General features: G+C 36.3%; 2 protein-coding genes and 1 long non-coding RNA gene across 4 annotated transcripts; 1 reads left to right on the top strand and 2 right to left on the bottom strand.

Moving 5' to 3' along the window:
- Window positions 1-3513: 3513 nt before the first annotated feature.
- Window positions 3514-4422, bottom strand: LOC133038587 (uncharacterized). Its single transcript, XM_061116735.1, has 3 exons — window positions 4271-4422; window positions 4059-4169; window positions 3514-3971 (listed from the first exon to the last, which is right to left on the bottom strand). Exons 1-3 carry the CDS (start codon window positions 4420-4422, stop codon window positions 3698-3700), a joined length of 537 nt encoding a protein of 178 aa, XP_060972718.1. The 3' UTR covers window positions 3514-3697.
- Window positions 4423-4488: 66 nt separating this feature from the next.
- LOC133037903 (uncharacterized) lies at window positions 4489-9987 on the bottom strand. 2 transcript variants are annotated; one of them, XM_061115664.1, is made up of 6 exons: window positions 6949-7080; window positions 6483-6862; window positions 5974-6399; window positions 5327-5893; window positions 4942-5229; window positions 4489-4858 (listed from the first exon to the last, which is right to left on the bottom strand). In XM_061115664.1, exons 2-6 carry the CDS (start codon window positions 6849-6851, stop codon window positions 4517-4519), a joined length of 1992 nt encoding a protein of 663 aa, XP_060971647.1. In that variant the 5' UTR covers window positions 6852-6862; window positions 6949-7080; the 3' UTR covers window positions 4489-4516. The 2 variants fall into 2 exon arrangements, with proteins under 2 accessions (XP_060971647.1, XP_060971646.1); XM_061115663.1 differs by lacking the exons at window positions 4489-4858; window positions 4942-5229; window positions 5327-5893; window positions 5974-6399 and adding exons at window positions 7695-7800; window positions 7883-9987 and having other exon boundaries at window positions 6726-6862; window positions 6949-7615.
- Window positions 9988-12415: 2428 nt separating this feature from the next.
- On the top strand, window positions 12416-12741 carry LOC133038586 (uncharacterized). Its single transcript, XR_009688085.1, has 2 exons — window positions 12416-12556; window positions 12662-12741. It is a non-coding gene; the product is annotated as an uncharacterized LOC133038586 (long non-coding RNA).
- The last annotated feature ends 3011 nt before the right edge of the window (window positions 12742-15752 follow it).

Here is a 15752-nt window from a genome sequence, read left to right as displayed (position 1 = left end):
ATTGCCTAAACTACTACTGTTAATTTCCTGATTAACCAAAAGTAGTTTCCAAAGGTATGTATAGAATCCAGTATCCCAAGAGAGTAGACATATAGAGAGGAATTTCACATTATCAATAATTTTGTGATTAAGGAAGAGTAATGGTGGAGAAAAGGTTGTGGTTAATTCAACCTTTCAGATTCTATTACGAGGAGTTTACTACTGCTACACTTGATTTGTATATCGAGGTGTTGAGATTATTTGAAACGCACTTTTTGTTTTATATTAGTGCAAGTGGGAGTTTGTTGGGTTTTATACCCTAAATAAAACTCATTTCAATATAATCAGATTTACTTATTAATATAGATCAGAAATAACATTTAATGTTACATGGTTCACATGATTTATTTCATGATTATATGTACATAATGTATAAATTCATCTGAAACCCTTTTCACATACTTGATCCTGTTCATTCTGCCGTCAACACATTGGAAAGTAACATGACTATGTGAATAAAGTTTCCTACATTTATCAGACACAGGGTTTTACTGATATGATAATCTACAACAAGAGTTTACTTGCATTTGGAGAAATGCTATGTTCTTTCCAGAACATTGGTTAAAGTAAAGCTCAGGTTGGATGCATGGAGTATGCATCGGAATGGACCGATATTGACCTTTGACTTAGATTTATTAAACTTACCGTAATATCTATTCAAGTCAATATCGCCTAGTTGATCCTAGATCAAATGTTCTTAATCCTGTTATGATTAGGCTCAATCTTGAAAGGCTATTCGTGTTCTTTGATTTGTTAGTTAAGCCTACTATTAGGTCAGGGTGATACGTACATTTTGGGAACACGGTAGTGCAATTGAGTGGGAGCGCTATCATACACATGGAATCTATAGCTTCTATCTGGCGAATAGTAAGCAAAGGATGATCTCCTTCGAGCTTGACCAAAAGAACATAAATGGTGGAGTACTCATTTCACATAAGCTGAAATATCATTTATACGGGGTCAAGTGTTTTAAGGAATAAATACATTGTAGGGTGTAACGGTAATTTAATCCCTTTACAGTGTAGATCATTCATGTAGAGGATCATTGATCACATTAGGATTATAACAATGGATAACTAATGATGTGTCTATATGGTGGAACATATAGAGCATTCTATATAACTGACAGTGCAATTCTAAGTTCTATGCGTGGATTCAACGGAGAATTAATAAGTTAGTGAATTTTAGTGATAAATTCTTGATCTACTTATTGAAAGCTCGGTTATATAGACCCATGGTCCCCGCACTAGTTGAGATAATATTGCTTGTAAGACTCATACAATTGGTTTTGATTAATCAATTATAATTCTCAAATTAGACAATGTCTATTTGTGAATTTTTCACTAAGTAAGGGCGAAATTGTGAAGAAAGAGTTTATAGGGGCATATTTGTTAATTATGATACTTTGTATGGTTCAATTAATAAATATGATAAATGACAATATTATTTAATAATTATTTATAGTTATTGAATAGTTAGAATTGGCATTTAAATGGTTGAATTAGAAAATTGGCATTTTTGAGAAAATCAGATGCAGAAAAGATAAAACTGGAAAATTTCAAAAAGTGAGGCCCAAATCCACTGTGTAGGGCCGGCCACTTGTGTAGGGTTTTTCCCTCTGATATTTTAATTATTTTAAGGCCAAATAATTCAAACCTAACCCTAGTGGAATGCTATAAATAGATAGTGAAGGCTTCAGGAAATTTACACTAAATTTCTAGACTTTTCTTCTGACACTTTTTGAATCATAAAAACCTGAGCCTTCTCTCTCCCTATCTTTGGCCAAACCCACTCTCTCTCTCTCTTTCTCTTCAATTTCGAAATCCTTAGTGTATGAGTATGCCCACACACAGCAAGTGATGCCTCAATCATAGTGAGGAAGATCGTGAAGAAAGACTTTCAGCAAGAAGGAGTTTCAGCATCAAAGATTCAGAGAAAGAGATCCAGGTTCAGATATTGATAATGCTCTGCTACAGAAAGGAATCAAGTGCTAGATATCTGAATGGAAGGAGTCATTTAATTCCGCTGCACCCAATGTAAGGTTTCCTAAACTTTATATGTGTTTATTTCATCGTTTTAGAAAGTTCATATTTAGGGTGTTAATAAACATACTTGTGAGTAGATCTAAGATCCTGGTAAAATAATTTCCAACACCTCTACCACGGCCCCTAGCATGCTGGGGAAACTGGGCTCCCTGACCCTGATTTGACCCTACTGAGTTGCCCTGACTCCTGGTGTTCCGCCTGGCGTCCATCTAGTCTGAACAGCCAGCGAAACCAACAGTTGGCACATCAGGTCATGATCAAAGAGAGCTTACTAATGCCGCTTAATTTGGAAATTGAAAACAAAACATGCGCCTATTCTACTATCAGGCTACTAACATGCTTCCTATCAGGCTTCTCTTATTTCATAATAAATATATAAGCTACTAAAACAATAAAAGCTTACTGAACCGTAGAACGAGCTAACTGCTGATGATGATTGTACTTGTCGTGCGATCTTCGGAAGACAACCTGGCGGCTCTGATACCAAATTGTAACACCCTAACTAGCATAGGCGTATTACGTGATTTTTAAAACGTACTGTGCAGCTCGTTGCTAATAAACGAGGTTTATGGAAATCGTGATTAATTAAAATTTTTGCTTTTTAATTAAACTTATAAAATATTTATACAAAAATACTCGGGATCCCGATTACAAAACGCTTTACAAAAGTTCACTGACTAAACAAAATACTTGTCGCCTAGCGACTAATTACAAAAAGCACTGCTGTCCCGAGGATCGTACACTCCAGGCCTAACCACCCCGACATGTACAATCTTCACCGGCTCGCTCTCACGGTTCCTCAGCTTTAGCCTTGCCCTTACCTACACATAAACATAGCACTATGAGTCGACAGACTCATTAAGAAAAGCATAATCATAAACATACATAAATCCCGGGTTATGATCAGACGCCCATACCCCTGACCATAACCATAACTGTCGTGTCCCACACAATATTGAGTCCCAAACGTTCATAAGACGGTACTATTGACAAGTAACAGCCTATACTCGGTACACTGGTCATACTCCAGATGCTAGTCATACTCTAGCCTGTACCGATGTGCACTACTACAAAAATGGCTTTTCGCGACGCTTTTAAACAGTCGTTTAAAGTATTGTCGTCGGTTTCTATAACCGTCGCCTATTCGGCCGTCGTAAATTGGGCAAAATAGGCGACGGTTCAAAACCGTCGCTAATCTGGGATTCCCGACGGTTTAAAACCGTCGCCTATAACTGGGTATAGGCGACGGTTTTAAACCGTGCCTAATACTATAGGCGACGGTTTAAAACCGTCGCCTATAGTATTAGGCACGGTTTAAAACCGTCGCCTATACCGAGTTATAGGCGACGGTTTTAAAACGTGCCTTATATCTTTGGTTTCGTTTTTGAATTTTTTTAGCGACGGTTTTTTTCGGTCGGTACATTTGAAAAATAGGAAAAAAAAAACAAATTTTCTGCAATTTTTTTCCCTGCATTAATTTTTAAATTTTGTAAAAATCTGCATAGTGACAACAATTAAACTAACGTCTAAATATATTTAAAATTTTGTATAGTCACAATAATTGAACTAACGCTAATTAATATCATCTAAATATGTATATGTATACACACTATCTAACACGGTAACTGTTGTCGCTCCGCTTCCGCTTTCACATAATGAATCCACCGATCACGCATAATATTTATCTCATCATTAGTGTACGGAGTGGAGAACCTATCTTGTCGGGTCAACAATTGTATTGGATCTTCTACGACCATGAAACTTTCAATGAATTTCATGACGTAGTATCCACATTGTTTGTCATCAGGTTGTTGAGGACAAATAGGAGTCATCCACTGGGTAGGTCGATCAGGTCGTCGTACCATTCGGTTATACATTGTGAACGATCTACACAAAAAGTAAATTTAATTAGCATATATAAATTTATAAATAAAGAACACGCTAACATATTGGGATGTTTGATATAGAACTTACGTGGATATAATAAAGTTCAAATCATCCGGGATGTCGTCGTTGCCTGAATCCAAGTACGCCACCGTCTGCGTACTTGGCTGGATGACTACAAGCATCCAGTGAAACATCTTCCTGCTCGGACAAATAAGTGTAAAACTGTTAACATATACATAATAATAAATTTTATGAAGAGATAAAAATACCGAAATTATTTAGTTTACATCTACATATACCTATTATTATATGGGGCAATAAGCCATTTCTCTGAATTAGTCATCCTAGTCATTCGAGCGACTAGTGCTTGGCAACGATTACTCTCATCCCCTGCATCGGTGGCAATCGCACCCGGATTCAAAAATTCATAGACTCGATTCAACCCACCCATGTCCGGCGAGTCTTTCTTTAAGGTACACGATAAAATGTCATAATTAATAGCCGTGGCTTTGTCAAATGAACATTAGCGAGTTTATTATTAAGAGTTATAAATCATACTTGCACCAAACTCCTATTTGTTGGGCTCCCAAGTATTGCATGGTGCACAATTCTTGAATGTCACTCTTAGCAAGCCAAATAGAGTCATCTGCGACCCCAAATAGCTCATTCTGGACTTGGAATTGGAGCATGGATGACTTGGGCCACCTTTTGACGAAGTTCCAAAATGCAATAATGGAAGAAGTTTGGCGTGGTTGGGCATACTTTGCATTAACTTTTGCCTTACTCGGCCTCCCAGGGTGTTTTAGAGGCTGTGTTGGAGGACCGAGTAAATCTTCAGAGCTTTTCTTCACGGGTTGCTTCTGAAGTTTCTTGGTGGGTGGTTGTGTCTATATATATGAAAAAAAACAATTAGTTAGCAATGCCATTAACTAATAAACACAATAAGTTAAGTAAACAAATTGAAACATACCAAATATTTCCCAACAGCTGTAAGATAGTCTTTTGGCCATGCCACATGACCATTTACAGCTTGACCTACTGTCATCAATGAATCGTCGACTAAGGGACACGGGAGCAGTGCATTCTCCATATTGGCTTCTTCGATATATACCCGACGATAATCTTTGTGTAGGTATTCTTCCATGTTAATGGAAAACTTTCCATCTTTCAAATATTTCTCCTTCACAATGTGGCCTGAAGCAACCTTCAGTACCATCCCACTAGGCTCCAACAGACAGTGCATCCAACATGGTAAGGTCTATAAATCCAAAACAAACAAGCAACAACTCAATTTGTAAGTTGACCATATTTATAATTTTGCATTTGAATAATTCGTAAACTAACATTAAGATTACCTCTTCCGAACTACCACCAGTAGGTGGCGGTGCTGCTGCTGGAGCAATTTCCTCTCGAAAACGCGGGGGTGATGGAGAGTAGACATTAGCACCCGACGGTTGTGCTATGGGATACAGTGCAGAGTAGATATTGGCATCACCTGACGGTTGTACTATGGGATCTGGTGCAGAGTAGACATTGGCAGCACTCGACGGTCGTGCTACTGGTTCGGAGGCAATGTCAACGTTCGGTGGTTCAGTTGATGCTCCTCCAACACCGGAACCAGATGCAACGCTGCTATGCTGGGAACTAATAAAACGAATGAGCTCATCCACTTTATCCTCCAACTTTCTGTTGCGTTCCTCTGTCTCACGCACGCGTCTCTCCAATTCAGATGATGCCTGGTTCGACCCATCGACATTTTTCCTTTTAGGGCGTGGTGTGTTGAAATATTGGGTTTGGGTGACGCCGAAACCCATGGCTCGAACCCGACCACCATGCTCATCTGTCCCGAGCGCCATGGTCAGCACATCTCTTTTACCTTCCACTTGTACAAGACCCTCTGCCACTTGCTTGCGTAATTCATCCTACAAACAAAACAATTAGAGTTAGAAATAAATTATGAAGCATAAGAATTAATACAAACAAAATTAAACTTTAAACTTACAATCCGTTTAACGACTTCTGCAGTTGGGCCCTCCACCTCGCCATTAGACTTAGTGCGAGATCTTTTCCAAATTTCAGATCTATCAAATTCAGTAATTTGGTGGCCGACCTCTTTCTCCATCTGTTCTTGAATCATCCTTACACCACCTCGTCCAGTGCGATGGGGATAAAGATTACAAGCCCTACTCTCTTGGGCCCTCTTCCTCTTCACACCAAATTCTGGACTTAATCTCGAGTCCACAAACTCTCTCCATTCTTGCAAATTAATTATTTTTTCATAAAGTTTGGGGGGCTTCTCGAGAAGATGGGGAGCGACATCTTTGAATGTAAAAATACCTTCTGTTAGGGTACTTTTCCAATCTTTCCACCTATCTCCACCTTTAGCAATTGTCATCCTCTTATCTGTGTCTGGTACATCAAACGCGACCTGCAACATTGACAATAGTATAGTTATAAGTACCTTGTTTTATAATCAATAATGAAGATCTCGAATAATAGAATTAATTTTACCTTTATGTGTTCCCATAATTGGTTTTTAAGGTACTGGCTCACTTTAGGCCACGTAATGTCTCTAAGTGGAATATTAGTTCGCACCCATGCTCCAATTCGGGTAACTTTTGCCGTCCCTCCCGTTCCCCAGTGTTGTCCGTAGTGATTGTACTCAATCTCCATCTTTCTTCCCTCGCTAACCATTTTTGTTATATCATTTCGTTTGCTTCTCCCGCGAGTATTTTTTTGTGTTTGTTCTTCAGGATCACCACTACCTTCTTCCACAGATGGCTGTTCAGGATCAACACTAGATCCTTCTGGCAAGGATGGACCATCATCACCATCATAATCCATCCATGCACTCCACTCATCGTCCCCACCTCGTTCCATGATATAAAAGCCTACACAAATTTAAAATCATACATTAGAATATACAAGAATAGTCAAAATAATAGCTAAATGTAAATATATAAAAAAGACTAAATACCAATACGTGTTTGATATATGAATCATGTGTTGATAGATTCGTTCAACCATAATCCTTCACCATCATCACGAGATGATATGATATCGTCCCCAACGGTGACATCAACAGGTGGTGGGGTGATTTGATGAATTTGCTCACTAAGCATGAGATCATCGCCATTACACTCTTGATTATCATAATCTTTTGGTTGTGTCGTCAAGACAACTGACCAGCGTGCATCTAATGGATCACTCATGTAAAACACTTGACTTGCTTGGGACGCCATTATAAACCTATCGGACTTGTGTCCGATTCGGTTCAAGTCCACCAACTTGAATCCAAATTCATCGTCTTTGACCCCATTATCACTCCTAACCCAATCACAAAGAAAAACAGGGATTCGAAAACTACTGTAATCTAATTCCCAAATTTCTTGAATTACACCGTAAAAAGACATGTCACATTCAATAGGGTTTTTGTCTTTTGAACTAGATATTTGGAAAGCCTTAGCAACAATCATGACACCGCTATTTTGAGTTTTTCTAGATTTATCACGGGCTTGGGTGCAAAATTGAGTACTATTTATATAGTACGATGGGAACTTGAGTACATCACACGAAGGACCTCGTGATATGCAAAGTAGTGTGTTGGACACACTACACGGAGATTCACACATTTCTGCATATACCTATGAACATAACAAGTTGATTAGTGAGTCAAGGTAAATCAACATATGATGCGTAACAAAACATTAATGTTAATAGTACCTTGTTTTTTAACCATGTACTGAAATTTCGATAATGTTCATCTTGTACCCATTTTTGATTTCGTGCCTTAGTCGGATTAGTAGTCTTGATCCAATTAAAATGTTCCCTTCAAGTGTTCAATGGATTTGTTTTAGTTTGAATTGATATTATTAATATGTTTTAACAATGAAAAATTAACTTAAACTTACTCAATGTACGGTTGGACAACATCAGTATTTTGCAACACAAGCCGGTGCGCTTCTTCACAATCAGCTCGACTCACACCACAAACAGAAAAACCCCTACCCCCTCTGCTTATTTCCCTATCGACCCGAGTAGAGCGAGAGCCAACAGTGGTAACCTCTGACAAGTAGTCTGAGCAGAATTCAATCGTCTCTTCAACGATGTATGATTCAACAATACAACCCTCAGGCCTACTTCTATTTCTGACATAACCCTTCAAGATTTTCATGTATCGTTCGAATGGGTACATCCATCTCAAGTACACAGGTCCACATAACTTTACTTCTCTGACCAAATGCACTGTTAGGTGGACCATTATGTCGAAAAAGGAAGGCGGGAAAAATTGTTCCAAGTAACACAAAACTTCTATAATTTCTATCTTGAGATTCTGTAACTTAGGCACATCAACCACTTTACAGCAAAGAGATTTGAAGAACAAACACAATCTCGTAATTGCATATCTAACTTTCTTTGGCAACACAGAACGGATAATCACTGGTAGAATATGTTGAATCAATATATGATGATCGTGAGATTTCAGACCACTCAAAATTAATTTTTTCATATCTACCCAATCAGAGACATTTGAGGAGTACCCTTCAGGTACTTTCACCTGGGAGATAGAACCGCACAAAGATTGTTTTTCTGCTTTAGTTAGAGCATGACAAGCTGGTGGTAAGAACGTTCGTCGACCAACAACTTGTGGGTGTAAATTGGAACGAATCCCTAACTCTTTCAAATCTAAGCGGGATTTGATTCCATCTTTGCTACGCCCAGGAATATTGAACAAGGTATTAAGCAAGCTGTCTGACACATTTTTCTCGATGTGCATCACATCTAGATTATGACGTATCAACAAATGCTTCCAATACTCGAGCTCAAAAAATATTGACTTCTTCTTCCATGGCCCTTGAGGTTCATTTGCAACAACGTCACTTTTCTCACGACGACCTTTTCTTTTCTTTGGATTTGCTTTTCGCTTTCCAAGGTGGAATTGAACTTTATTCAACTTTTCTAACACTTGTTCCCCTAGCAAAGGTGGCGGTGGCAATCCAAATTCTTGCTTACCGTCAAATGCTTTCTTCCAAGTGCGAAACACATGTTCTTTTGGCAAAAACCTTCGGTGTCCCATGTAACACATCTTCTTCGAGTGTTTTAAATACATAGAACATGTTCTCTCCTCACAAATAGGACATGCTTTGTACCCTTTCACACTGTATCCAGAAAGATTTCCGAAAGCTGGAAAATCATTAATGGTCCACAGTAATATGGCTTTAAGATTGAACTCTTCTTTCCTAAAGGCATCGTAAGCAGAAACACCCTCATGCCACAATCGACTCAAGTCATCAACTAGAGGGGCTAAGTACACATCAATGTCATTACCAGGCTGTGAAGGGCCTGATATCAACAGTGTAAGCATAGTGAACTTCCTCTTCATTACCAACCAAGGCGGCAAGTTATACATCACAAGCAAAACTGGCCAGCAACTATACTTACTGCTAAGGCTGGTATGTGGATTGATTCCGTCGGCAGAAAGACCAAGACGGATATTCCTAGGTTCATTGCCAAATTCAGGCCACCTAGCATCGATTGATTTCCAAGCGGGTGAGTCAGCTGGATGTCTCATCTTACCATCTACTTTTCTATCGCTGGCATGCCAAATTAAATTTTTTGCATGATTGGCATTTTGAAAAAACCGAACCAAACGAGGTATTGGGGGTAAGTACCATAATACTTTTGCAGGGACACCAACCTTTACCTCGTCAGAATTCTTTTTTTTTTGCCACCTAGACTCACCACAAGTGGGACACCATATTGCATCCACAAACATCTTACGGTATAGGATGCAATCGTTAGGACATGCATGTATTTTTTCATATTGCATGCCTAACGAAGAAAGTGTCTTCTTCGCCTCATAAAAAGATGAAGGCACCACATTACCTTCTGGTAATAACTCTACTAGGAAAGCTAGTAAATCCGAAAAGCTCTTATCACTCCACCCGTGTTTGGCTTTTATGTTGTATAATCTAATAAGTGTCGACAACTTAGTAAACCTATTACAATTAGGGTACATAGGCTTCTCGGCATCCTCTACAAAACTTTGAAATTTCAAAGGATCGACATTTAATTCATATTGTGCATCTCCAATCATTTCTGGAATGTGATCATCCTCATACTCCAAATTAACACCCTTAACCTTGTTAGACTTAGACGTTCCCTCGCCCGGAACTCTATTCTTTTCCCCGTGGTAAACCCAAACCTTATAACTCTTGTCTATTCCGTTCCTAAATAAATGCTCCTTTATACTAGCAATGTCCACACGCTCCATGTTACCACATTTAAGACAAGGACAAAGAACCAATTTAGTATTTTTAGCATTCTTCTGACAAAAGTCCAAGAAATGGTCAACTCCTTCACTATACTCCGCTGATAATCTATTCGCACTCATCCAATTTCTATCCATTTTGAAACTTCTAAAAAAAAAAAAAAATTATTCAATTATTTGTTTAAATATGTGTATATATTTTATTGAATTTTATGCATTTTAGTGAAATTTATCCTAATTCTAGTAAAATTTCGGCAGCATAACAGCTGTAATAGGACATTCCCAAAAATTAAAAACATGAAAAAAAAAATAACTAATAAACACATAAAACAATATAATAATAAGAAAATAACATTAACAATATAAAATTCTCCACCCATCCGACCGCAGTACATGTATTCGCAGAACCTACTTCACTACGGATGAATATTTAAGATATTCAAACTCTTCTAACATGCATATATATTCCACCCATCCGACCGCAGTACAATTAATCGCAGAACCTACTTCTCTACGGATGAATATCTAACATATTTAAACTCCACTAAACAAAGAATTATAAAGTTTTTAGAGATTATACCTTTCTCCAATAAAAATATAAATAATAACAAAGAGAGAGAGGGATTTCAAAATAAAATAAACAGAAGAGCAAAGAATGGAGAGAGAGAGAGAGAGAGAGAGAGAGAGAGAGAGATGGCTTTCACACTACATTCCAGATATATGAGTCACGTCAAAGAAAAATAAGAAATGACAAAACCTTCCATATAAAATTTAATTTTATAGAATTTCTTCCCACCATTTATGCACCTTTGTCTCATTCCAAAATTAAAACTAAAATTTTAACGAAATAAATATATACATATAGTTTCCTTTCTTTCATCATGCCATAAGTGTACCGTGCAATATATCTCTATATGAGAAAAAAAAAAACCTTGAAAAGGTAGTTGTGTAAGTGTGTGAAGACAACTTTCTTAATATACTCTCTTTCTAAAGTAATTAACATTTTGAGTCAAAAGAATAGTGAAATACTTTTGGAAGAAGAACAAAAAAAAATTAAATAGAGGGACTATAGCCTATAATGGTGTGCATTTAATTATTATCTAACATACTATATATTTATTCTAAATAAGATATCGATCACCTTGATATTGATACATATAATATTAATTTACACATACACATAGGTTCATACTAGGAGAAGTTAACATGTACATATAAACTATATCAAATCTAAGTTACATATACAGATAGGCGGTGTGTACATACTATAATAGATATGTATTATAATTAAATACATACTATGATTATAATATATAACTGATGATCTCATATACAAGCAAAAGACTACTAATTTATAAACATTTATTTTAACTAAATTTGTACCACTTAATTATTTTACTCAATAAGAGTTTTTAAAAGTTAAAACCTCTAAAAAAAAAAGTGCATATTATTATAACTTAGTAATATTATGAGAATAATAACTATAATTAATAAAGCATTTTAATGATCACTATTAATTTTATGTTATTTTATTTTAACTAAAAGTACTAAAATAAAATTAACACTAGCTTGATGTTGGGAATATTACATGTAATTCTTTTTTGTTTGGTAATTTTTCAATAAATATATATATAGAGAGGTGTGTGTGTGGCTTGGTAGAATAATTGAAGATAGATAGAGAAAAGAAAGAAAGAACGAAAGAAAGAAAGAAAAGGCAAAAGGGTTTGTAATAAGTAAATAAATGTATGATAAAGAAAGGGAAATCTCATGATGATGATAGTGTCAAAATCAAACAAATTGTATATACAAAATCTGAAAAAGTTAAAATCTGATCATAGAGAGGAAAAAAGAGAGCTGTAATGGTCAGATTTATAGGAAAAGGGAATGAGACTGGTATAGGTTGAATTCAAGGAAAATATAAATAAATAAATAAATATATATAATCTTCTACAGTTGTCTTGGAAAGTTTTGTTAGAAACTAATTTACACAAGCAATTGTGTTCGTGTGGTCTGTATTAACTCAAATATAATATTATAACTTAGTTGTATATAATTTATATGTATATCTATCAAATACCGAGTTGATAAACACAGTATCATTATCAAAAGTAGAAAGGATATATAAATATATAGTACTAATTTATTCAAGTTTAGACAAATTCAATGCAAGGAAGAGTAACTCACCCCATGAGTAGGGGGGCGCATAAGAAGCAGCTAGAGTAACTCTACTCTGTCATCAATAAACAATCTGACAGCACAAAAACTAAAGCTAGAGGATTGAAAATAGATGAGAAACCTTTTCTCTAATGTAGAGGTAAATGTGTTACATTTAACAAATATTGAAGTGATACTTTTTATATACAATAATCTATTATATATCTTGAGTTAGTTTTCATCACTGTGTGATTTCTATATGCAGGCCAGAGCAGCTACAAAACACAGTACTTGTTCTTTTTAAGAGCCTCGACTGGAGAAGAAAGCTCCACTGCATTTTTTTTTTTTTAAAAAAAAATGTGAATTGGAATCATCAATGATGATAGTTTGTTCCTGATTTTGTTTTTGTTGGGGTTAATGGTGTGTTTTATATCATTTCTAAGAGGGTAATGGCCTGTTTTGGTTATTAATTAATTATCTAGAGTTTAGGAAGGGATATGATTACTTACATCCATCCCACCTCGTTTTTGGATTAATGGTCGTAGAATGTATGTACTCTGTTTGTCGTTTGTAATTTCAACTAGAATGTGTTTTATTGTAAAGGTTGTGTACATTAATTAATGGATAAATATTATCAACAACACAACAAACAAAAAAGAAAGCATCTTATATGCAAGAAAAGAAGAATAATATAACAGCCAAACGTCTATTTCGAGACATAAGAATTATGGGGAGTGGAAAAATAAAAAGTAAAATATTATAAAAGGATGCACAGAAAGAGAATTCAAACAAGTAAAACTCAGTGAACAATGACCAGATCACACCTAGCATCCAACCAAGTTATATCCTGATACAGCAATAAGTTAATACTTCTATAATCAAGAAGATACAAGAACACAATACATATACATATAACCAGGAGCACACTTGAGCACAACAATCCAAACAAATTCCAAATTCCAAATTCTAATTTCAAAAAATAAAATAAAAAAATTCAATAGCAAATCTTTAATATCCCTCTCTGATCTCAGAGAAACTCGGAGAGAACACTTGAACTGAATGCTTAGACAAAGACAAAGACAAAAATAACCAAATGACAGCCATAACATACCCGAACTCCGAACTGACGAAGAGAAGAGAAGAGAGGGCTGGTGCCGTCGTCGACCACCTCAGACCACGCGTGCGACAGAGAACGGAGAACTGACGAAGAGAAGATGGGGCAGTGCCGTCGTCGACGGAGAATTGACGAAGAGAGATGGGGTTACGAGAGAGAGTGGGCGGCAAATGAAATGGGGTTGTATTAAAATTGGGGGTTACGAGAGAGACTAGGTTATTTTGGCTGAAAAATTGGGGGGAATAATATTAATGTATTAAAATTAAAAAAAAAAATAATGGGGTATACCCGACGGTTTTAAACCGTCGGGTATACCCCATTATTTTTTTTCGTATATATTTATTATTTTAATAATAACCGTTGCCTATTATTGTTGCTACTGTTCAAAACCGTCGGGAATGCTTATTTTTCCCGACGGTTTTGAATAGTTACTTAATTTTTTTAGCGACGGTCCCAAAAAAAATTCGTTTTTAAAACCGTCGCGAAAACGAATATTTGTAGTAGTGGTGTTACTGTATCAGCCTATACTCAGTACACTGGTCATACTCCAGCTGCTAATCATACTCTAGCCTGTACTGATGTGATACGTCAAATAGTACAGAACCACAAACCCTAGTATCAGCCTATACTCGGTACGCTGGTCATACTCTAGCTGCTAGTCATACTCTAGCCTGTACCGATGTGATACAGTGTTAGCCTATACTCGGTACAGTAGTCATACTCCAGCTGCTAGTCATACTCTAGCCTGTACCGATGTGACACAGTCAGATGGTTCGAAGTCAACATACATATCTAATGTAATCTAACAGGCTTCCTACATGCACGCTAAACATGTAATACATCTGCATACTGTTATACTAATCTTTCCTCAATTACAAATTTAGGTGTGCCGGTCAACCTGACTGAAACGAACTGCACGGCGGTTTAAAGGCTCCTAAACCATGACAATCACAACACTATAAGTGATACGCTAAATCACTTCCCAGGGACTTAAAATAGAAACTAAAAGTTTCCCTATCGATAAAAAGCATGGAAATACCCCAAATAACATAAAAACGAGGAAATCTAGGGTTCCTGAAAATTTCCCAACCGGCAGACCTGTTGCCCAACCGGAATTCCGGTTCTGGGAAATCTTGAACCTTCATCCAGAATTTCGGTTGCACAACCAAAATTCTGGTTCCTTGCAGGAAAGATTCAAAAATTCATAACTTGCTCAAATCCAATCCAATTCAAACAAAACCTTCCAGACTTGTTATTTAGACCCTAAGGAACATTTCTAAAGCATCAAAACTGAGCTTCATGCAAACAAACCAAAATCACCATTAAAGCATCAAGCTTTGAGTTCCGAACTCAAACTTGATTAAACAACACTATCATGCATCAAATCTTGATTAAAATTACATATTCATGGATATAAAAAACTGCAGGAACTGAACTCAAACACAATCAAACTTTACAGCAGCTATTTTCACCTGTTCACTTTGAAAAACCATAGTTTTGAGCTAAAAACTACCAAGCTTGAATCAAAGCAAACAACATGCATTTCAACCTATCTAATCCATTCAATTCAAGCATTTTAACATAGAAATAACAACAACAACTAGCAGCAGCAACAACATCAAAAACCATACATGCAATACTCATCTTTTCCTAATTTTCAACAAATTCAAGAGGGAAAGATAAAGGAACCTTACCAACACTTAGAGATCACAAAAACCTTGAAGAATTTAGCTTGAAACACACAAAGAATTCCCACTAAACCCAGCTGCTCAAAACCGAAAGAGAGAGAAAGAAAGAGAGAAAGAGATGTTTTGTTTTTCTTTTCCAAATATTTTCTAACTTTTGCAACAAAAGAAAATGGGCATAAATCACATATATTCAGCCAACATAACATCAATTAACATTTATTTTCCACTTACTAAGTCCACTAAAGGACAAAACATAAATGGGGCAAAATGACCATTTTGCCCCTTCACACTAAAATGACATAAAGAGAACTAAAGGGGTATTTTGGGAAATTCTAAATTCTCGGTCGATCCCGACATTCCCAATGTCTAATAAACCGTCCCAATATACTAACATACTAAGTTGTGATTTTACTGAGCCAAACACCGAGTTCCATGTTACTAGGCACCGGAAATGCAAAATTATGAAAATCACTATGACATAAAATGCAATTCAGAATTCAGTAATAACAGCATAATTAATTATTTAATATCTATAAATAATTTTCATAATTAAA

The sequence above is a fragment of the Cannabis sativa genome, chromosome 5, assembly GCF_029168945.1.
Source record: "Cannabis sativa cultivar Pink pepper isolate KNU-18-1 chromosome 5, ASM2916894v1, whole genome shotgun sequence".
Classification (NCBI taxonomy): Eukaryota; Viridiplantae; Streptophyta; class Magnoliopsida; order Rosales; family Cannabaceae; genus Cannabis; species Cannabis sativa.
This window is presented reverse-complemented; position numbering and strand designations above follow the sequence as displayed.

Bases quoted from the DNA above. Each gene is read 5' to 3' on its own strand.
- LOC133038587 (XM_061116735.1), bottom strand. From the start codon at position 4,422: ATGGGTGGGTTGAATCGAGTCTATGAATTTTTGAATCCGGGTGCGATT. The intron at 4,170-4,270 runs GTATATGTAGAT...TTGTCCGAGCAG, and splicing joins ATTGCCCCATATAATAATAG to GAAGATGTTTCACTGGATGC. The intron at 3,972-4,058 runs GTAAGTTCTATA...CTTTTTGTGTAG, and splicing joins TTGAACTTTATTATATCCAC to ATCGTTCACAATGTATAACC.
- LOC133037903 (XM_061115663.1), bottom strand. From the start codon at position 9,801: ATGCAATATGAAAAAATACATGCATGTCCTAACGATTGCATCCTATAC. The intron at 7,801-7,882 runs GTAAGTTTAAGT...GAACACTTGAAG, and splicing joins GTTGTCCAACCGTACATTGA to GGAACATTTTAATTGGATCA. The intron at 7,616-7,694 runs GTACTATTAACA...TTATGTTCATAG, and splicing joins GTACATGGTTAAAAAACAAG to GTATATGCAGAAATGTGTGA.